The 23545-nt window shown below is 39.7% G+C and overlaps 1 protein-coding gene and 1 long non-coding RNA gene across 13 annotated transcripts in view; one reads left to right on the top strand and one right to left on the bottom strand.

The window, feature by feature from the left end:
• LOC110163986 (NACHT, LRR and PYD domains-containing protein 12-like) overlaps positions 1 to 4565 on the bottom strand; it is a 65896-nt gene extending 61331 nt beyond the window's left edge. For 7 of the 10 annotated variants that reach the window (XR_008633490.1, XM_055164225.1, XM_055164228.1 and 4 more), the window contains exons 1-2: positions 4426 to 4565; positions 1680 to 1750 (exon numbers count right to left, since the gene is read on the bottom strand). Coding sequence is in view for 9 of the 10 variants with exons in the window: in XM_055164225.1 (XP_055020200.1) it covers positions 1680 to 1738 (59 nt within the window). In the remaining variant the exon portion in view is untranslated. Of the gene's footprint in view, positions 1 to 1679; positions 1751 to 3020; positions 3196 to 3755; positions 3958 to 4425 lie in introns of those variants that run through there. The other 3 variants (XM_055164227.1, XM_055164232.1, XM_055164226.1) reach the window with 3 other exon arrangements.
• A 3619-nt stretch (positions 4566 to 8184) lies between these two features.
• Positions 8185 to 14755, top strand: LOC110163993 (uncharacterized). Of its 3 annotated transcripts, XR_008633412.1 has the most exons (6): positions 8185 to 8353; positions 8427 to 8514; positions 12118 to 12232; positions 12822 to 13142; positions 13236 to 14357; positions 14604 to 14755. It is a non-coding gene; the product is annotated as an uncharacterized LOC110163993 (long non-coding RNA). The 3 variants fall into 3 exon arrangements; XR_008633411.1 differs by having other exon boundaries at positions 12890 to 13142; positions 13236 to 14755; XR_008633410.1 differs by having other exon boundaries at positions 13236 to 14755.
• Positions 14756 to 23545: the final 8790 nt, after the last annotated feature.

The raw sequence follows: 23545 nt of genomic DNA, 5'->3' as shown, positions 1-23545 counted from the left end.
CAAAGAGTGCAAGGGGAAAGAGAAGCGCAAGCTCATACAGAAGCAGGTCAGGCCTACAACGAAGGAAAAGAGGTTCAGCAGAGCTGCTGGACTGGGACAGTAGTAGGCCTGAGCCAGGTGAGAACAGACCATGGAGCATAAGGTCACCTGGACGGAGCTCTGGCAAAGCAAGCCACACCACATTGCTCTCCTGATTCAGGCAGTGTATGACGTCCTTTCCAGCCGTGCAGAACTGTTTATCTGGACACTCCAACCTGCCAACTGTGCCACACAAGGGAAACTTTGGAGTATATCCTGAGTTACTTCCCAACAGCGTTCAACCAAGGCCGTTACACCAGATGCAACAACCAGGTTCTGAAGCCGACAGCAGATGCCATCAAGAGAGCGATTAGCAGTTGCAGCAAAAGTTTATCTCTAGAAGATGTAATTACGAACTACTGACAGATTAATTTACTAAAGCACAACACACACTGCATTCATGTGGCTGTTGTGTGTTTCTCTTTCTTTGTCAGTGCTTTTATTTTGTAAACTTGAGACTAGTGATGTGACATTAAACATGAACTGTTGGAACCACATCTCATTTTTTTAAAAGAACCAAATCTGTTTTCTTCATAAATTTTGCATATTGACACAATGACTGACACTGAGCTTGTGAGCTTTAGCAAGAGGTTGAGAGGCACTAGATCAGGGGTGGGCATTTTTTTTTTTTTTTTTCAATGGGGCCACATAAGAAACAGAAAATATTGTGTGTGTGTGTGTGTGTGTGGTGGGGTGGGGGGGGGGGGGGGGGGCTTTTTGTACAATAAGTACAAAAAGCAGTAAATATTGTTTTGATGAGCTGCTCAGACGGATAAGAGTTTATGTTCTGACTAAGCAATGAAAAAGTGAGGCTGCCTTACAAAAATGTCATTAAAAAAACACCTCTAAAATAAAAAACAATGCAGCTTTATCTATGCATAAGGTAAAAATGATTAAAAAAATTATTATTATTAACAAAATTTATTTTGTAATTCCAGATTATCTTAAACGGGCCAGTTAGAGTCAATCAAAGGGCTGTATGAGGCCTGGGAGCTGTACAATGCCCAGATCTGCACTAGACGTATGCAAGCTCACATGCACGTACAGCTTGGGCATTGGAGATCATGGACTGTCCACTTCTCTGGAGGCTATAGGGACGCATTTGGAACCAAGTTCCATATTAGGAATAGGAATTTATTCATAGTGAAATAAAAACACCAGGATCAAAATGGATGGATGGATGATGAGACTAGCTGCAGCAGTTACAGAGGGGTGACAATTTTCAATGTGAAGTCAATTGGAAACAGATTCAAAGGAAAGTTAGGCACTTCCTGTTTGGAACACAGCGGCAAGTGGGTTAGCTGCGTCTGTTTATATACAGTCTGTGCATTGATGAATATTGTGTTTTAAATTGTGCAAATTATAACAGGTATTATACAGGGGTTATATCCACGGGTGTCATAGATGAACTATATAGCAGACACAAACACAGTATATCTCCTTTAATGCCATACTGTGGAACATTTCAGGTAATGGTCATTCAGGGTGGAGAGATCTCTGAACCTCAGCCATGTGAATAAAGAACAATTGCACTTTACTCACTTTTTGGTCTTTTTTATATTCAGTGAAGTTTTGGATGTGCAGATTCTCTTGTTACTTACTGTGATGTACTGTGATCTTCTAGAAGCTTCCTCGTCGGATTCACTTCACCAGACTCCATATTTAAGAGAGTCTGAAACACAAAAGCCACATTAAGACCAAGAAAACAGGAGGACTGTATGTGACTATAGAAATTCTTGGTTTGACTAAAGATAAAACTTGTGAAAAGCTCTGAAAACGATCACATGTCTTTATGTCTCTGACCCAAACTGCACTGACAGGACGACACCTGAAGGGGGAGTTCATGCAAAAACAACTATTTATGCAGAAAAAAATACCATTTGTTTATTTTGGGATTAACAATCTGTTTCTCAGGGAGTCCTGGCCCCACAGGAGGATTCTTGTGGACAAGTTTTCAAGAGGTAAAGAAACCGGAAAACCTGGAGGAAACCTGCACAACGAGAACATGCAAACTCCACACAGAAATACTACTACTACTACTACTACTACTACTACTACTACTACTACTACTACTACTACTACTACTACTGTTACTACTACAACTACTACTACTACAACTACTACTCTTACTACTATTACTACTACAACTACTACTGCTACTACTACTCCTACTACTGTTACTACTACTACTCCTGTTACTACGACTACTACTGCTGTTACTACTACTACTACGACTACTACTACTACTACTACTGTTACTACTACTACTATTATGAAACAGTGTATGTGTATAAAAACAGATTAAACTTCATCATAAATCTAATCTGTAATCTGCTTTTTTACATAGAAATACAAAACAAATATCAAATCTTCAGATAATTCAGTCGCTCACTCACTTTCTGATGTTGTCCCAAAATAAAATAAGTAGTTGATACATTTTGGTCGACCAAAACTCCACTGACCAGTAAAATCGACTGAAGGACATACAGCCCTAACACACACACACACACACACACACACACACACACACACACACACACACACACACACACACACACACACACACACACACACACACACACACACACACACACACACACACACAGAGGTAGGAAGGTTCCTACAGTGTGAAAACCTCTGTTGTGTTCAGATGTGTCATTACTGTAGCCTTATTTATTTATTTATTTATTTATTTATTTATTTGTAAAGGGACAGCACAATTCATGAACATTTAACTTGTAAATATGCAGTGTTGGGGAGGAACAGATTACATGTACCAGAGTTATGTAATCAGAGTACAAATTATGAGTAACTGTATTCAGTTACAGTTACTGTTTCAGTGAGTGGTAATTACATTACAGTTACTTGGTTGAAATAAATAAATTACTCACAGGTATTTTGCTGTTTTAATATTTTAGGTCAGTCTTCGTTCCTACTCTCACCTATGGTCATGAGCTCTGGGTAGTGACCGAAAGGACGAGATCGCGGATACAAGCGCTCGAAATGAGTTTCCTCCGCAGGGTGGCTGGGTGCTCCCTTAGAGATAGGGTGAGGAGCTCAGTCACACGGGAGGAGCTCGGAGTAGAGCCACTGCTCCTCCACGTCGAGAGGAGCCAGTTGAGGTGGCTCAGGCATCTGTTCCGGATGCCTCCTGGACGCCTCCCTCGGGAGGTGTTCCGGGCATGTCCCGCCGGGAGGAGGCCCCGGGGAAGACCCAGGACACGCTGGAGGGACTATGTCTCTCGGCTGGCCTGGGAACGCCTCGGGGTCCCCCCGGAGGAGCTGGAGGACGTGTCTGGGGTGAAGGAAGTCTGGGAGTCCCTGCTTAGGCTGCTGCCCCCGCGACCCAGCCCCGGATAAGCGGACGAAAATGGATGGATGGATGGATATTTTAGGCTATATCCCTTTTTTTTTTTTTGGTAATTCCACTCATTGCCGGACATTAAACCAGGTCTAAACCAGGTCTAAAACCAGATCTAAACCAGATCTAAACCTGGTCCAAACCAGGTCTAAAACCAGGTCTAAACCAGGTCTAAACCAGGTCTAAAACCAGATCTAAACCAGGTCTAAAACCAGGTCTAAAGTACTCAGATTACATTACTCACTTTAAGTAATTTAATGGATTACGTTACAAACTATATTTTGGTGTGTGTAATCTGTAATCTGTAGGGGATTACATTTTAAAAGTCACCCTCCCAACACTGTAAATATGTAAGGATAAAGCAGAGTGGCTAATTCCCATCTTCAGTCCCTCGGCAGTTTGAAGTGAAATCATCTACAGGACAGGGAAAAGTACACAGAACACCAGGTGAAGTGCAGTACTCTCCAATGATGGGAAGAATACTTGTATTAAAATGTATTACGTTACAGAATACTGAATACTTGCATTCAAAACTGGCCTATTTTGTGAAATTATAAATGAAATTATAGTGTAAAGCTGCAACATACATTGGATTAAAAACAGCGTCGTATTTTATAAATTGGTAAACACTGCATTTGAAAATGATTTAGAGACCATGTCAGGTCAGGCTATATTTGTAGGTTAGAATTAAGCAAGAGTATGTTTGTATGTAAGGGTGTTTGGTTTGGTTTGGTTTTGTTTTGGATGAATCATGGTCTATCTCCCATCGTGCCTTGCCCATATCCACAGAAATGTTGTGTCTTGTGGGACTAAAAAACAACGGATCATTACGCTCTGGGTTTTGCTTTCAGTTTGTTTCACTTTCATTTTCTGCTGCTGTCACGAGTCTCGCGCTGAAATCACCGCCTAACGCGTTTACATATATAATATATATGTACTATTTCTTTACAAATAACCCGTGAACCAACACGTGAATAAACACTCACCTCAATAAATACGACTCCGAGTGAGTGAGTTTTATTGACGAACTTCCTGTTTCGAGTCTTATCTCTTATCTCCGCCTACAACAGCGTCACTTCATCCCGATTTTAAAGTTTTGGTTCACATTTAACAGTACTAACTTTAAACTGTGTGTCTCCTTCATCCTCTCATCATAACGTAGCTCTTTATAAAAGTAGTGTTGTGCTCTAGAGCTGCGAGCGGAGCTTCAGGCAGGTTTCACTGTTACACTGCTGCCATCTACAGGCGCACCGAGGAAACTTTCTGAACTGGACAAAACGATCCAGTTTATCTCAGTGTCCAGTGGAGAAAGTCTGTATACGGAACCTTCTCCCATATCCTGCCTATTCATTTATCTGTATTTCTGTGATGAAATAACAATTATAACAATGAGCAATTTTTGCAAAAACGTAATAAAACAGGAGCAGTTAAAGAGGAAAATGATTAAAAAAAAATGTATAAACTCTACTTATTTTACTATAGTTATATAATTAACAAATTTCTTTCTCTCTCTTTTTTCCCATTACAATTTTGCATATATACAAACATAATATTTACATATGTGGGAAATTATGTGTTGATCATGCTAAATTCACCTAACATTATGGACTTTAGAATGACATGGGTGGAAAAACACGTGTGATTATCTATAGGTCTACATAACATGTATTTCTGTACTGGAGTGTCATAAAGAACTTGTTTTTTTGGACTTTGAGATGCCATGAAGCAGCAAAACTGACATATGTGTCCCCGTGGCATGTTCCCACCCATGATAAGGTGCACTGGGTCAGCAGTATTGTTCATTTTCTTGCTGTATATGCTAACTCAACAAGTTAATGTTTTGTCAAGATGTAGTATAAAGTTACCCCTGATTTTGAGTTGGTCATTGAGGCATTGTTCAGGGGTGACAGTTGTACATGGTAATCAACTTGAATCCTCTCAATGGAAAATGACGAAATAAAGTGGCCTGTTCTCTCGGATCTCTCGTGCTTCTTTTTAGGACACGCATGGAACCTTCCGAAAAAACCCACACATACAAAAACAGATGAACAAGACGCACAGAGATAAACACATAAGAGTAATTCACTGACTCGGATTAATAATTAATAACATGTAATTAGATTGTTTATCTTTCTAATGATTTAAAATAATATTTTTGATTGCATTTGAATTGAAGGATATGAGGACTGGTATTATTCCACTTACAGCAATGAATACAATATTTAAAATAATAAAAATAAAATAAAATATCCCTTTTCCTGAGCTTAATTCCCACACTACACACAATTTTTTAAAAGTTTAAAATTTCACACACAAAAAATAACATTTCCTTTATACAATCATAAAAACAATGTTAAACTGATTCATTCTCTGTATTACAAAATATACACGGGTCACATTTAGGTTTCTTATATATTTTTTCCATAAATGAATTTGTTGGATAGATCAAATGTATGATTTTAAAAGAAACCTCTGTGATTTTATTGTTCACTAAAGGGTCATTCCACACCAAATCTCCAAACAATCAGCTCAGATTTGACAGAAAAGGATGTGTACACACTTTTCTGTAGGAAAAGTCCCAAATTTTACTCCCAGCTCTTCATAGTTTTGTCATTATATTTTGTCAACTCCCCCTGACCTGTTTTGAGCAGAGTTTTCCGAGGAGCCACTTTCAGATTGCTGTATCTAAAAAACAATTTAAGGCTGGTCCTTTCACATTTTCAAGGGTTAAAATGTGTCAAACACACATGTGCTTTTGGTTTATCACAGATTTCTGAGGCTTGAATTAGCTTGAAAATTCCCCTCTTTAAATCTGAGGCGTCTTTGAAAGACTGTGGAAAGTGCAATTTCCAAAACAGAGGGTTGATATTGAACATTGACCTTCCCACACATGCCACTGTGGACTTTGTATTTTAATACTGACCCTCTGTGATGAACGCTCTACAAGGTATTAAGTGTTAAAAATAAAAAAAAATAAAACATTTGGTGCCATCTTTGCCATGTTATACCAGAAAAATGACCCACCAACATCAAATGGACTGTTTTAGAAAAACTAGATGTCTGTTTTTAACATAATTTGTGATGGTGTTCTGCCTTATTTTTGTAAAATTTATTTTTGAAAATGTGGTGTCCATATACATGCAGAGCATTCATGGACTGAAGGTACTTTCAGAAGCTCAGAAAACACCATGACAGGACAAGCCCTTACACGGGGTTCACCACTGAACATAACTGAAGTGGCTGAAATAAAGAAATGTATCTCTGATTATTCACAGTATTTATCCTTTGGTTACATATTGTCTGTAGTCTTCTGACGGTGCTATGAAAAAACAGTCTAGAGTATAATACTTATCTCCCAGGTTAACAGCTTCACTAATGAAGCAAAAGTTTGAAATACGGTTTGGTCAACAGTAAACAGTAAAAAAATAGAAAAAGTGTGGTGTACTGAAACTTTTGACCGGTAGTGTATATCAGTGTTTTTTTTATAAATCTATCTCTGTTTGATCTGGTTAAACTGTTCTACACTTAAACAGCTCACCCACAGTTTAAGAACCTCTTCTTTAATCACACTTCCACTGGCACTTTATTAAAAACAGCTTCAAAGTGAATCGAGTGGGTTTTTTTTTCCACGTTCATCACATTTACAGTTACATTCTCTTACTGGTTTTACAGTGATATTTAGCCTCTGCACATTTACAGGCCATAATGAATCTGATCACACTCGACAAGTGTCAAACCTCCAGTCCGAGAAAAGACAGAGACCAAGCTCCATCAAGACTGAGATGAGACCAAATGTGCTCAAGTCTGAGACGAGACCCAGACCATAAACTTAAAAAAATATATATTTATTTATTTAATAGGGACAGTGCATATTAACTTTAATGTATTTACACGGTCCCTATTAAATAAGAGTAAATCTGACAGATTATAGCAAAAATGCTAATTTCCATCTGTACTCCCTCAGCAGGAAACACCACACATTTAACAACTAAAAAAACAACAACAACAAAGTAAACGTGTCCACAGTCTGTTTTTCTTTAGCCAGTTTCAAGTAGGATTTGAAAGTGTCCAGTGTTGGAGTCTCGCTTACTGATAATGGGAGAATGTTCCAGAACTTAGTGCCTCTGACTGAGACACACTTTGTCCAAATGTGGTGCGTCTGTGTGGAGCTCACAGTTCCTCCGGGCCGTGGTCCTAGTTCCCACTGACAGTCTTTGTTTTAATAAAATCCTGTAACGGAGGGGGTCAAGTCCATACAGAACTTTATATATAAAACATCCATATTTAAAATCAACACAATTATTACAATTAAGCAAATACTTATCTAAAATAGTGCAGTGATGAAATGAAAATGGTTTCTTGTCCAAAATTTTTACAGCTTTTTTGTTAGGGTTTGACTAGAGGGACCCAAAAGCAGAGCCAGAACACTGTCAAGATTTAAACAGTTTATTTATTATTTGTACGGAGAGACCTGGACAGAGACAAATGCAGGTGAGTCCAAAAGTTCACCGAAACAACAAACAAAACAGATATATTTCCAAGAGGCACACTGAGCACTACCAAACAGGACAGAATGATCTGGCAGAGCCGGTGATGAGAAAACCAAGACTTTGTACAGAGACTCATGAAGGAATTGATTGCAGGTGTGTCTCATCTGCTCTGGGAGAAGCCACGCCCCCTGTCACTCTCAAACTCTGTAAAAAACAAAGAGGGACGGGGAGAAAACAGAAAAAACTAAATCCGAATGTAACCGGGTGATTAGATTATGTTGTCCTGCTGTGTTGCGTCTGTGAGTGCGTCCACCTGCGCGTCGCTGCGCGTGGCTCCTGGCGTCACTGATTGCGCGATTAGAAAAGGCTGCGCACGCTGTGGTGAGGCAGTCGGGGCTTTCGGTGGCTTTTGGAGGCAGCGCGTGTAAGTACCGGAGTTGTTTTAATATTTCTGATAGAATTTGCGTTGATGCAATGTGTCTGACTGCATTTTAAAGGTTGTCTGGAGTAGGCGGTGGTGCCGGCGGCCGCTCGTAGCGCTCCGAGCCCCATGTAGAGCGCCCCCCTCCCTCTTCTAAATTTGCGGTAAATGCTCTTTTGTTGTATATCTGGGGCGGTGGTCGCTAAGTGAAGCTAATTTATTTTTCCCTGTGTAACAGATTGCCACTGCTGCATTATTCTTGCTTTTTATTCTTTATCTTAGTGTTGGTTTTAGTTGAATATTGATTAACAGTAGCCGAGGTCTTGGAGGGAAGTGCAATATTTGGTCAGGGGGTCAGTGCAATGCAAGGTCAGGTCTCAGGGTTGGCACAAGTCACTTTTGCCCAGGTAGGCCTCCTCAGCACGAGCACTTTCACCAGCTTTAATTTTTATGCCCTTTATTGTAACAAAGTCTACCTCAGATACCTTGGCACACGCACTTTAAATAATATTACATAATTCAGGTTTACAGCGCACCCGCACTTTAACTTATTGTAAATGTAGGGTTCAACTAGTGTTTGGTTTTTTGGTATTAACGTTTGGTTTGGCTTATTAATTTGATTTGTTGTGTTTTAGTTTGGGGGTGTTGTTGAGTCCTACATTTATGATATTTGAGGGGTGTATCAAGAAGGGAACCAGGAAAATGAAATGTTTCTTTTAAATGTTTAGAAGATTAAATAAAGATGTGTAACTTTTATACCACATTGCCCTTGTCCTTTTTTATGCCAGAACGGATTCTGTGAGTAAATAAGGGTTCTCGGTCGCAACATTACACTAACATTTTTTTAAAAGTGACTTGACTGGTTTGAGTGTTGTGCCAGCAGCAAGTGACTGTGTGTTTATGCAACACTCTGTATGAGACAGAATTGAAATGAAATGTGACCAAAAGTTCCTCGGGACACTGAAATGTCCCAGTTTACACCAAACACGACCAAACTGTCCTGGATACAGACAGTGGGTTATATAGGAGTTATAATGAACTAACAAATCCATCCACACCACGACACGGTGACGTTATCCCTCACATACTGTCCGGGTCAAATTTGACCCGTTTTGACTTTCAACAGTAGAAAAAATACCCTAAGCATCATTCTTTTATCCTGAAATTTGATTACTTTTCCTAAATTTTGCCAAAATACACATAAATGAAAATATTTTAATGTTATACTTTTGTACAGGTGCGACAAATTTTGTGACACTGAGGCTGTTTCGGGTCAATTTTGACCCGTATCTATTAAGATGGATTTTAGCTCTATCAGTGCAGGTCAAATGAAGCAAAATGGAAGTTATAGAGAAACTTGAAACTGTGAAACTGCACAGACCATGTTTGTGTGTATTTTTTTATGGCACAGTGGTGACAGAGTTCAAGAGGTCACTGTTTTGAGATTCCCTCATGCCCCAGGTTCCCAGAGACAGACGCCTGTTGGTTTTTTAAGGGGCAAAGGAGAATCTCAAAACAGTGAAATGAGTGATCATCCTGTTTATGGAGCACATAAGCAACACAAGTCAATCAAGAAGGAGAGAGATCTTTTCTTCTAAGTTTGAGTAAGTTCACTCAGGACACCACAGTCGTCTCGTACATGTAAAAGAAGAACAAGAATGTCATTCTTATGAGCACATTAAATATGGCTGCAGAGGTGAGCTCCTGGGAGCTCCATCATCATCATCATCATCATCATCATCATCATCATCAGCCATCATCCTTGACTACAATGCCAAGAAAAGAGGAGTGGAAAACCTTGACAAAGTAACAGGCACAAACAGCTGCAAGAGCAGAACCTCCCGCTGGTCTGCTTTGCTGGCCCGCTTTGTCTATGGAGTGAGCTGAACCTGACCTGGAGGCCAAGCAGGAGGAACTGGAGGAGGTTCTTTTCTGGAGGAGTTTGGAAAGGGCCTTGTGACTCCCTGTTTTCAAAGGAGACACCAGCTTCTCTCACAGCAGCTTCAGCAGCGTTGGTGAGACCAGTGCAGTGATCTGAACCTGACCCTGATCAAGAAGTCACACCAGAAACCAACACAAGGGCACAGAAGAGAAGGAGATACAACTTTAACCCTGCAAAGAAGAACTGCAGAACAGTTATAACCTACTGCAAATGTGAGAAACACAGAAACACAGTCCCACACACACAAAGTTTCCTCCCACTGCTCTGAATGCACTGACTAGTTTGAAATAAGCATAAGGGCTGCAGTGGATAAACATGAATATATTATAAATTCCAACAGTTCCAGAATATTCATGTCATTTCCAAATGCAATAATATATATATATAAATCATAATGGCTTTTATGTTTTCAGGTGTTTTGTAAAACAGGACTATGATACATGTGAAAGTAGATGTTTTTCTACAAAAATATGCTCTTCCTGTTCTCAGAAACATTGTATTTATATATTACACATATTTATTAGGACAGTCTATTTAGTCATTTTAAATAGATCTGTAGTTCAAAATTTGTTTTAGACACTTACTATGAGGGAATTCTTGGTCCAGGTCAAATTTGACCTGAACCATACTGTGAAGGCTTCAGAAATGAACAGTATGTAAGGATTATACTCACAGGTAAATATACATACCAAGGTGTTGCCTGTAAACAAGAACATTAATTGATGTTGGAAGCTGCATTAAACTGTAATGTGTAACATTTCATTGACTGTGACGTCTGTAACCAGGACAGTTTGGTGGTGTTTGGTGTAAACTGGGACATTTCAGTGTCCTGAGGAACTTTTGGTCACATTTCATGTGAGAAATGCAGCTGAGATGAAGGTTCAGACTGGCTGATGCTCGCTGTGGCTGTAGCAGTAAATGTTTTAATCTAAACATGCAGAGAACCTGATATTTGCTAATGAGCCCTGGGATAATGTTACGTCTGATGTTCACCAACTGGCTCCACTCTGTTTCTACTAAGATACAGGTGCAGTTTCCCGTTCAGAGGAGGTGTTTCTACACAATATCACACAGCAGCGTTTGGTTCAAGAATTCAATGTGGCAAGACAAGACATTTTACAATAGATTTTAATTAACCCACTTGTTGGTCGCTGTTGTAGCTCCTTGTTGTGCCATTACTCTGTTTTTACTCTGCTACAAACTTAAACATGCACAGTCTTGATCTTGATCGATGTTTCTTCTGCTCGATAAATAATGTCTGTGAAGTGATGATGTATTTTTGACAGTAAAGTCTCATCTGTGAATTTGTATTCGTACTGATGAAAGTGTAATTGTAAATTTTCATTTCGTAATTGTAATTCTTGACGTCGTAAACTTTTCAATTCGTATTCTGATGGATAAAATACACACATAATCTATTTTATGTACGACTGGACTCATTTGAAAGTTTACAAATGTTTATTTTATGCGCAACTACAGCCAAATATGCACGGATTTCTATTCTATGCACATGAATATTTTTGAAAGCTTTCTTTCTTCATACCAAGCAAAGTAACACTGTGGTTAACAATAAAAACACACCTATGGAGAAATGTATTTCAACCTTCCAAAATGTGCTGTTATGCTCTTATATCAAAATCCTCCTGAAGTGACCAAACAAACTTTTATGAAAATTTACTAAGGGTTCTAAATGCATAAGTTGCCGTTTCCACCTCGTGTTACTTATCTTCAAAATGTGCATTAAAGACAAGATGATAAAAATGCAACTAATGATGGCAGTGTAGAACTGCACCATCTTCTGGGCTGACAGTTTGTCTTTCCTCAGCTGCCCTCCACAGGAAGTATGTCCTCTGCTGGGTCTTCTTGATGAAGAGGTGATGAGGGATTCAGTCATGGTGATGGGGGCAGGGGGGCCATGTCCACCATCATCTCCACTAGAGGTGTGCATTGCCATGAATCTGTCAATACAATAAAATATGTATCATGATATACAGTACATGTCATGATATGATGTATCACGGTATATCCTGATATTCAGTCAAAGGATACTTATTGTGATGTATCAATAATTATTTATAATGTTATGGTAAAGTACACTTTTACAAGAACAAAACTGTATGAAATAAAGTTTATTTATTTATTTATTTATTATTGTGAGAACAGTAAATGTAACTTGAATTCCAGTAACCATTTCAGAAACAAGTTGGATGCTGGTCACACTGGTCTCTTGAAATTACTTATTATTTTACTTTAGCTTTTGCAGATTCAACAGATTCTTAGAAAAAAAAAAAAAATTATAATAATTTTGAATTTGTAAGAAAATTAAGTGCAATCCAGATTCTTCTTAATACAATGAAAGAGCAAAATAAAAATGTCCATGCATTACATGTCCATAACTTTATTTTATTTTTTTATTGAAATTTAATTCAACTCAGGAAGTACAATATAACCAGTAGCCAATGTGTAAAATAACATGTAATGCCTACAGGAACAAGGAAATATAATATGAGAATTTCACTTTCTTTTAAGATTCTTGTGCAGAAACACAAGCTGATCAACATGCCCTGCTTTTAAGACACTTTTTGGGGATGTTACAGAGTCCCCTGCAGAAGAGAAAACCCTTTCTGAAGGGACACGTATACCTGGGATACAAAGGAAATGCCTTGCAACCCCTGCTGCATGAGGATACTCATCTTCCACCAGTGGAGTTGATCCCCACATCCTTGAATCAGTTTATCTCTGCTTTGGCTGCATCATGTGCAGATTTTTGTGTGACATTCTCTCTTGCAGAGGGAAATGTTCCCAGAAGCTCAAGACAGATGTTGCCCAGTCACGTGCTCTGTGCCCAAAGTGAGTGAATTTGAGTTTGAGCCTGAGTTAGGTGCTGAGTTAATTGTTTATAGTGCTATATTACATTTATTGTACCTTTATTGTTGCACACAGTGTGGTTTTTGCCGCCATGAACCAGACAGAAGGAGGACCAGGCACATGGGGACCATGGGGACTTCACACCCATGTCCAGAAGTGCTGGCCCAGTGAGGAGAGGCGACACTTGGTGCAAGAGTACCACCATTTTCATGCACTCTTCACATGCTCCCAAATATGTTGATAAAGGTAGCCAGGCCGTTACTTCTCCCAAAAGAGCAAAACCTCTTGAGCTCCAGTGCACGCCTTTTGCCCATCTGCTACTAGCACCGGTAGCACTCAGGCTATTCCCGCTGTGGGCTCAAGCCGCTCTCCTACTCTCACTCCACACAGGCGGATCAGGCTAGAGGGCATTAGCTCCAGCCGGGGCCACAGCGGAAGGCCAAAAAACTTAGCGGTCAGTTGGAGGGAGCACAATAGTGGTTTGTAAGAGTCCAGAGTTCCCCAACCCACCTACCACAGCACATACAGCAGGTATAACAGGCACAAGCCCTGGACTGAGTGTCACCCAGATGAGCCAGGCCCCCACCCCTCTGCTAAGCTCTCATGTGATGCACCACTGCGAGGGCGACGCCCCAGTGGTTCTGCACAGACACCGCAGTTCTCACACCGCCACCATAAGCAACACTGTCGGTTTGGGGAACATAACTGGACATAAATGGGTGTTTCTTGCCTATACGGGGAACACCTCCTACAGGAAACACCTCCCGCCTCCCGTTTGAACTGTCACCATCCTGTCTAACTTATATGTCAAAGAAAGCTAACAGTGACATTAGCACTGAACCCATAGACATATAGTAAAAGCAAGAACTTCAAATTTAAACGCTAAGCTGTCACTGAATGTCATGTAGTAAAAGCAGGAACTTCAAAAAAAAATAAAAAATAAAAATACTTATGAAGATAACCTCCTAACACGTGTTGCCACTTTGTTTCGACCATAGACAGTTTAGACTTTTATTGAGAAGAAGTGAAAAAGCTGACTGGTTGATTACAGGAACACCCATCAGGGGCCATTCTGTTGCACGTCTGGAACGCCCATGCTGCAAAACCGACCCTCCTCGCCAGAAGTGTCAATGTGGACTGGTTCTTTCTTGGAGGACTTCTGGCCTCTCGACCCACTGCAGGACTCCTAGAGAACAGGTGGGCCCATTCTACCCCTCAGTCATGGGTGCACCTGGTTGGTCCACTTTAGAGATCTGCGCAGGACAGTTTTAAGTCCTGCTCCCGCCCGCTCCCGCACTGTGCAGTCCCACTCCGTCGTATGGGAGGGGGGACGGTCTGCTGCTTAAACTGTTTTTATTAATGCCAAATAAAATATCCAGCACAAATTATGCATGATAGGCTTACATTCATCATTTGTATATTTTACTTTACACTCATATTTAGTTTTCAGGACTGTAAATGTGTCCCGCGCCGCACTGTGGCCCACTTGCACCCTGGTTGACGAGGATGCTGAGGATGCGTTCCAATCATCGCCCATCGCCCTCCTCCTTTCAGCAGCATTCTCTGCACCCAACCAGCAAGTGATGTGGATGCTGCAGCCCTTCAAGAAGAAGTATCATTGCTCCTGCTCTGCAGTGCCACTACAGAGCTGGATACTATGGAGATGGCAGCAGGGTTCTATAACTGCCTTATCTCTGTCTGAAGGAAGTGTCCACCAGCATTCTGATCAGAACTGAAGAAGCAGCTTGGATGAACTGCAAAATGATTTTGACCTATATAAACATTTGTCTAGTTGACTAAAATGGAATTTTTCCTTTGCCATGGATTGTACCTGAACGACTGAGAGATTCTACACACGTTAGCATGTAAAATAACTTAAAATAGATTCTTTTTATACCTGAAAAATTAAGAAACACCTTTGAATTCTATTTCTTATTTATAGTTTACGTACAGGGAATGCCTCCCATGAACTCATTACAACATAGTAACATGTCAGCCAGCTGAGTTTGTACTGTGTGTACTACTGCACAGGACCTTTAGGGGCAACGTCTAGTTTTCAGTTAAAGGGCCCAAACTAAAAATACACAATCGGCAAATAGACAGATCAGAACAATCATTTTAAAAAGAGTTGTTACTGGAGGTGCAGCAGTTAAAGTTCAGGAGGGAAAGTACGCAGCCCGAGATGATAGAAATCATGAACCTGGAGCCTGGGATAAAGTCAAAGTAATTTATTTTACACATGCAAAAGTTGGTTTTCCCATTAAATTTACTTTCACACAAAGATAGATAAAATGGTGACCTATGTACAGTGGGCAAACCTGCAAAACCATAACAGTCACTGCAATCAGGTAGAAATAAACATTACAAATGGAATTTGAGGGGAAGTGACCAGAAATTTTTCAAATGAAAATGATTTAAGTGCATAACCTCTATGTAAAACATTGTAAAATTAACTTTGATCCATAAACTCAAAATAAACTAAACCAAATGCACATTTTGCATTTAGTAGACATGACACAAAATTGTACCTGGTTTAAAGACATAAAGAGGGGATTTTTATGCTAAATCAACTTTTTGTTTGTTCCCTTATCAAAATCATGCTTGAACTGGTTTTCTCAGTCATTTGTGTATGGTTAAGTAACTCTCCAGAGCACTATTTGAACCCTCCTGTGCCAGAGGGAAGCAAGCCAAACCTCCAGGTTCATTATGAGATTTACAGAGAAAAGATGCACATCTGTATCCACAGTTTGTGTAGAATAAGGGAGAGTTATTTTTCTGACACTGGGAACTGCAGTAACAACGTTTATGTCAGTAAACACAATAAACACATGAATAAACTCACCAGCTCCACTGCCATTAGAACTATTTTCCACATCTAAGTATAATGAGTTTGCAGTTTTCTTTAATGACAAAGTTCAGAGCATCAAAAGTGGCATCAATTCCACAACACAAATAACAAGCTGCAGCCACAGAGACACTTTGCACCTGTAACTGACAAAACTGTCTTAGAGGTCGTCACCAGTCTGAGTTCATCTACTTGCTGCCACGACGTGTTACCACTAGATTTTTAAAGTTCGTCCTCAACAGTTTTACTTTCACCATTCATTCGCATAATTAACATGTTTAAACTTAAATCTGGAACATTCCCAAGAGCTTTAAAAACTGTGGTGGTCATCAAGCATCTTTTAAAGAAAATACCAGAGTGCTGGAAAATTACTGACCCATCTCAAATCTGCCGTTTCTAAGAAGCTGAGCGGAAGTGATGGTTAAACGTTATCTTAATATACAGAAAAGATGTAAAGTAAAGACTGCAAAAGTTAACAGCGAAAAACAAAACCAAACAAAACAATGTGTTATTATTTATGGTGGTCTAGACTGTGTCTGTGTTTTTTCACTTGCCCGCTTGGGTAACTAGTTAGAGGAGAGCACTTCCTGGACAAATCTTTTAATTGCCCCGGACTGGTGGAAAACCGTTAATGTCGAGCCCAGCTGTTTGTTATTGCCCCATTGATACTTTGCAGCTGATGTCATCAACGTTCTGAACGCACTAAATTAGACTTAATCTGATCTTTAACACAGTCTGACTAGAAAGCTGACTTAGTTGGAACTACAACAGGTGACTTGGTTGAAATTACAGCAGCTGAGATGATTTGTGTATAAACAAGTTAGTTAAGTCTCTGTCGTAACTGAACTTAGTATCTCTCACTTTTTTCTTGAAAATCAAACACCTAAACAGGACAACAGGAATGCTCATATTGATGACAGGCTCCTGAAAATGTTTTGTTTAAATCCATTTGGTATTTATTTTTTCTTGAGTTTTCATATAATCTTAAAAGGTTTTGCAGTCTTTGTTAATGTGTGCACTGTGTGACCCTGGTATGTCCCTGGACCCTCTTTAATGAAAGGTGAAATACAGCATATACTACACAGTCATGAGCACCAGTCATAATATCAATCAGCATCATCTGCATTACCATCATCATAGTCATTGTTTACACAGTCGTAGTCAAAGTTTACACTAGCTTAATGACTGTCTTCATCGTAATCATTTAAATTGGCATCTTCATCGTCTGAAAAGTCATAGGCAACTTATAGATAATTGTAATAATCTTCTTCATATTCATCTCCGTAATCATCATAATATTCATCGTCGTCCGATTCCTCTTGTGGTATAAAAGTAATGTCCAGGTGACATTTTCCAATGTGGTCAAGATCCTCCTCGTCAGAAACAGGGTCATCATCAACAGTCAAGCTCAGCTCTTTTAGTGACGATGACTCAGACTTCAGAATTGTTTTAATGGAAGAGAAACTGTGTCTGAATATGTTGCAAGACTTGAATCTAGAAGAGAAATAATAACATTGAATATGTTAATAAAAAAAAAAAAAAATATATATATATATATATATATATATATATATATATATATATATATATATATAATGTTTGCACATCATATGAAAAAAATATGCTTTCTTTTAATGTTTTATCCACAAAAGAATATATAAGCATTTCTTTTGCTGCTGCTGCTCCTTCTGTCTTAAACCTGTTCCATTAGCCGTCTGGTTGGGCTGAGGAAAGACAATTGCTATGGCAGGGTGCCTAGGCTTTGAGAACCACCCTTTCTCAGCTGGCCTGGGAACGCCTCGGGTTGGGTTGTCGAGGCCAGTCCTCTTAAGAGAGAGATACTTTATTCATCCTGGAGGAAATAAAAATTTTGTTGCAGCAAACTGTTGCAGTTGGTGTTACTGCGCGGTGAATGTGTTACTATGTTGTGTGTCTCAGTGGCTTTTTTGTCTCAGTTGCAGACTTTAGTGCAGTTTAACAGGAAGTCTGGTCAGGGAGGGTCAGCAGATCCTGTGGAAGAGCCAAAAGTGTTCCTTCTGTGTGTCCTGCAGCATCACAGCAGTGTCTTGGGGGGAACCAGGTGAACAGAACAGGAAAGGTCTCATTCTTACTTTGCTCTGGTGTTTTAGTTGGTGATTAAATGGTTCATTCCCTCAAAGTGTTTCCTCTGAAAGACCTTCTGCCACATTTGCTGCCACATATGATGGCAGCACCCGACCTGTCTGGTCCCTCTGCAGGAAGAGTCTGATGAGGCTGGTCACCCAATGCTCACATTCCAGCCCCAACCCCCCAGTCTGACTCCAGGGTGGAGCCCCAACTTGTTTTCTGTACATAGGAGATATGTGAACTGCTCTTAGCCTGACCTTTCACTTAGGACCTATTTGCCAAGGAAGACCCAACCCCAGCCAACAGAGTGCCTAGGATCATTCAGATATGCAAACTTTGCCACCAAAGTTGCAGTTCAAGGGGGAGATAAAATTAAATTTACAAATGTAAATGTGTTATTTTATCAATCAATAAAAAGAAAGAACACTTTGTCGTGGTTTAGGCTGTGGTAGTCCTTCAAAAGTTCCTGAGCTGGAGCCTGCGGTGCAACAACTCTCCTTCTCAAAACACACACTGCCCCTGTGCAGATGGGAGTCCCCCTTTTAGAGTACGAGGCTCCTCCCTCAAATCAATTAACAAACAAAAATGGCTGCAGATCCTCAGGAGGATGATGCTGGTGGTGCTGACTTTGGTAAGTTATTAGCTAACTTTTCAAATTCTTTGTTAATATGCAAATGTCACATGAGAATTAAAACTCAATTCAAAACTAACCTCTGTTTTTAAGTAAAGTAATTGTGTGCTTTTGTTTTAAGGCTGGCTTAGTGAATTTGCTTCAATTTTGCTGCTTCTGCTGCATCTTGCTCAAGGCTGTAATAAAATGGAGAAGATGTCAGAATCTCAAGCAGAAAAACATCTTGTGGTCTTCAAGAAGGTGTGCAGAGTTTCTTGATCATATCATTGAAATTGATGTTTGTTTCTAATCATTATTATGATGTCATTAACCGGCGTGCAGAATTGCCTCCATTTTATTTCTGTCTACAGATCACTTTTATGCTATTATTTAAAAACTAATCATCTTGTCTTTGTTTTTCAGTGTGGCACAAGTATTGAAGAGCATCTCGACAATATCACTTGAAGCACTCGCCTTGCATTTGGTACCCAAAGGAACAGGATCAGCCAGTACTTCATTATCCTGGACAAGACTCATCCCCTGTATGTCTAACTTTTCTTTAAGTGTTGAGTTGTTCAAGACACTTTTTGTGCACATCATACCACACCATGTTGTACAACATGTACACATTCATTCAGACCACAATTTACAATATTGATGTCAGCAAGGTGAGGGAGATACCTCGTATTGCAGAAATAAGAGCAAGGTTACTTCATTAACGTTCATGTTTCTATGAAGTGCATTGTTTGCTGTGCTGAGTTTGAGTTCAAATATGCTTGTTAGTCATATTAAACAGTTTCATGGGTTTCTTCCAGAGACAACCCTTTGCCTTAGATGTGTTGAGGATTGGATTATGTAGGTTCCTTCTCTGGATTTAGAAAGCACTTAAATGCCAAGCACACTGACCATACTTTACTAGCTACTGAATTGGCTGATGTTGTCTGAGATGTTGGTGTTAAAAGTCCTATATTACGAACACTGACTCTTGTGAGATTTAAGCCATGTTCTAATGCTGTCACCTCCTCATAAATGCCTTTAGTTGTGTTTCATTTCATTCACACATGTTTGAGTAACCCTTTATTCTTGGTCTGTCTACATCTCCATTTCTCAAAATGTTCTGTTCCACCTTGTCATATCATGAGGTGGTAGTTTTCAAGTTAACAGCTCCTTTTATCTTTAGTTCAGTAGACAGGAAGTTTCAGAGCTCAAATGGTTCTAGTGAAGGTGTATGGAGTTTAAAAACACAGTGGAGCACTTCATGTATTGCCACATGACATCACAAAGTGGAACAGTATGTTGTGAATGGAATAAAACACAACTCCAGGTATATTTGTAATGAGGACAGAACATAGATCAGAAAATAGTGTAATATGGGTCCTTTAATTGTCAAAGTGAGGCACACACAGAAGCCATTTCTGTGACACTGTCTATTTTGACCAACATTTCTATGCTTTTGAGATCCAACGGCATCCAGACAAAGTTATAAAAGTTTTAACAGTGAACAAGTTGTATTACTATAAGCCATTTAATGTTCAATTGAAGTGTGTAACATTGGATTCATCCAAGTATGTTGTACCTTATTGTAATTTTGTATCTGTGGTCAATGTTTTATTTAAATGTTTTAACATTAATAAATTGACATATTTGCAATTTGTGGTTTTATTTAGTAGTGTAAATTTCAATCTGCTACTCGATAAATTAGTGAAATTAACTCTTGCAAGAGTAAATATGATGATTAAATTTGACCCTTACAAAGAGTAATTTTTACTCTATTGTAGTGTTATATGTGTTATTAAAATTACTCTAATAAGTGTCATTATTAACAACACAACAGAGTAAAAAATGAACACCACTATTAGTACTATTCACTCTGTGTAGAGTAAATAATCTGCCAGAGTAAAGTTCTGGAAACACTACAGAGTGTCATCATCTTACTCTTTAAGTGTAATTTTGACACTGAAAATTTTTACTCTGAAGCTAGAGTAAATCTTACTCTGTACAGATAAGGACCATATACACTCGGAAATAGAGTAAAATTTTACTCTATAAGTGTTAATTTGACACTTGAAAATTTACTGTGTAATCAGAAACTTGCTGTGCTCAATGTCAGATCTTTATGTAACAAATCATTTCTAATTCATGATTTTACTTCTTCTTTTAATCTTGACTTTATGTTTTTAACTGAAACATGGCTTGACAAAAACACAGGTCATGCAGTGCTAGTGGAATCAACCCCTCCCAACTTCAAATTTGAATCTGAAACACGAGCAAATAAAAAAGGTGGAGGAGTGTGTGCATTTTTTAGAGATCATTTGGTTACACACAGGTTGTCATTTGGGGTGTTTTCATCGTTTGAGTATGTTTCCTTCAAAATGGAGCTAAAACAATCACCATCCATACTCTACATCGTCATATACAAACCTCCTCAGCACTGTCAAAGTTTTATTGATGATTTTACTGAGATGCTTTCAGTTGTTTGCACAGACTTTGATGGTTTAGTCATTACAGGTGATTTTAATGTACATGTGGATAATGTGTGTGACAAAAATGCCAAAGAGCTTAGTGTTGTCCTTGAAACTTTTGGTCTGACTCAGCATGTCAGTGAGCCCACTCACAACAGAGGGCACACTCTGGACCTGCTCATTACAAAGGGTGTAAATATTTCAAATGTCAATGTGGTTGATGTTGCTCTGTCTGATCATTTCTGTGTCTTCTTTGACCTGTCTGTTATTCCCAAACCACCGGCTGCTCCTACAGTTGTTCGAAGGAGACACATAAATGATAACACAGGTGCACTGTTCATGGAAATGATACATTTTGAAATTGCCTCATGTTCTAATGTTGATGATGTGTTGAACTCTGTGACTTTGAGTGTTTTGAATGTTCTGGATGCCATCGCCCCGATAAAGGTTAAAATGGTTAAAGAGGCAAAAAGCTCCGTGGAGGAATGATGACTCAGTCAGGGCACAGAAAAGGCAGTGCCGGAAGGCTGAGCGGAAATGGCGCAAGTCAAACCTCCAGGTTCATTATGAGATTTACAGAGGAACAATGCATATGTACAACTACACTTTGAGTAAAACAAGAGAGAAGTATTTTTCGGACATTATTGGTAATTGCAGTAACAACTCTCGTGTCCTGTTTGCAACAGTGAACAGATTAACAAACCCTCCAGCTCCACTGCCACTAGAACTAATTTCCACATCTAAATGTAATGAGTTTGCAGTTTTCTTTAATGACAAAGTTCAGGGCATCAAAAATGCCATCAGTTCCACAACACAAATAACAAGCATGAAACCACAGAGACACTTAGAGCTGAATCACTTTGCACCTGTAACTGACAGAACTGTTTTAGAGATCGTTACCAGTCTGAGTTCATCTATTTGCTGCCTGGACATGTTACCCACTAGATTTCTAAAGTCCGTCCTCAACAGTTTTACTTTCACCACTCACTCACATAGTGAACATGTCACTTCAATCTGGAACATTCCCAAACACGTTGAAAACTGCGGTCATTAAGCCTCTCCTAAAGAAGAGCAGTCTTGATGCCACAGTACTGAACAATTTCCGACCCATCTCAAATCTGCCGTTTTTTGGCAAAGTCCTTGAAAAAGCTGTTTACCAACAGCTTACGAACTTTCTCCAAATGAACAACTCCTTTGATGTTTTCCAGTCAGGTTTTAGAGCCTCCACAGCACTGAGACTGCTCTTATCAAGGTGACAAATGACATCCGCCTGAACACTGATGCAGGCAAAGTCTCAGTCTTGATCCTGTTAGATCTGAGTGCTGCTTTTGACACTGTCCATCATGGGATCCTCTTACAGAGACTAGAGGACTGGGTGGGCATCTCTGGTACTGTACTAAACTGGTTCAAGTCCTATCTAGAAGACAGGAAGTATTTTGTTGAAATTGGAAACTGTGTCTCAGATCACATGGCCCTGACCTGTGGGGTGCCTCAGGGGTCAATCCTGGGCCCCCTGTTGTTCAATCTCTACATGCTGCCATTAGGCCAGTTAATAAACAGCAATAATGTGTCCTACCACAATTATGCAGACGACACTCAGATCTACGTCTCTCTGGCAGCAGGAGACTATGGACCAGTGGACTCACTTGGTCACTGCATCCAACAGATCAGTGTGTGGATGCAAAACAACTTTCTCCAGCTAAACTCTGACAAGACTGAAGTCATAGTGTTTGGTCCACAGAAACAAAGGGACAGTGTCAGCATCACCTCCAGTCTCTCTCTCTAAAACCTTCAAATCAGGCAAGAAATCTCGGGGTAATAATGGACTCAGACTTGAACTTTAACAACCACATCAAATCAATAACATCTGCAGCCTTTTACCATCTAAAAAACATAGCAAAAATCAAAGGTTTACTGTCTAAATCAGACTTGGAGAAACTTATCCATGCATTTGTCTCCAGTAGATTAGATACTGTAATGTTCTGCTCACTGGTCTCTCCAAACGAGCTGTGAGACGCTGCAGAACATCCAGAACGCTGCAGCTCGGGTCCTTACTCGAACTAGGAAGTACGAGCACATAAGTCCTGTGCTCAGGTCTCTGCACTGGCTCCTGTGCCTCAGAGAATAAACTTTAAAGCAGCTCTGCTTGTGTACAAGTGTCTCCATGGCCGAGCACCAAAGTCCATCTGTGACATGTTAGTGTCATATGAACATCTCACACTCTGAGGAGCTCAGGGACCGACCTCCTGCTGGTGCCCAGAGTCAGAACTAAACAAGGGGAGTCAGAGTTTCAGGTTCATGCAGCTAAAACCTGGAACAGTCTGAACATGTGAGACAGACTCTTCTGTGACGCTGTTTAGAT

The sequence above is a fragment of the Boleophthalmus pectinirostris genome, unplaced genomic scaffold (genome assembly GCF_026225935.1).
Source record: "Boleophthalmus pectinirostris isolate CB_2022bp ecotype Guang Dong unplaced genomic scaffold, ASM2622593v1 HiC_scaffold_6, whole genome shotgun sequence".
Lineage (NCBI taxonomy): Eukaryota > Metazoa > Chordata > Actinopteri > Gobiiformes > Gobiidae > Boleophthalmus > Boleophthalmus pectinirostris.
The sequence above is the reverse complement of the archived record's forward strand: the minus strand, read 5'-3'. Positions and strand labels throughout refer to the sequence as shown.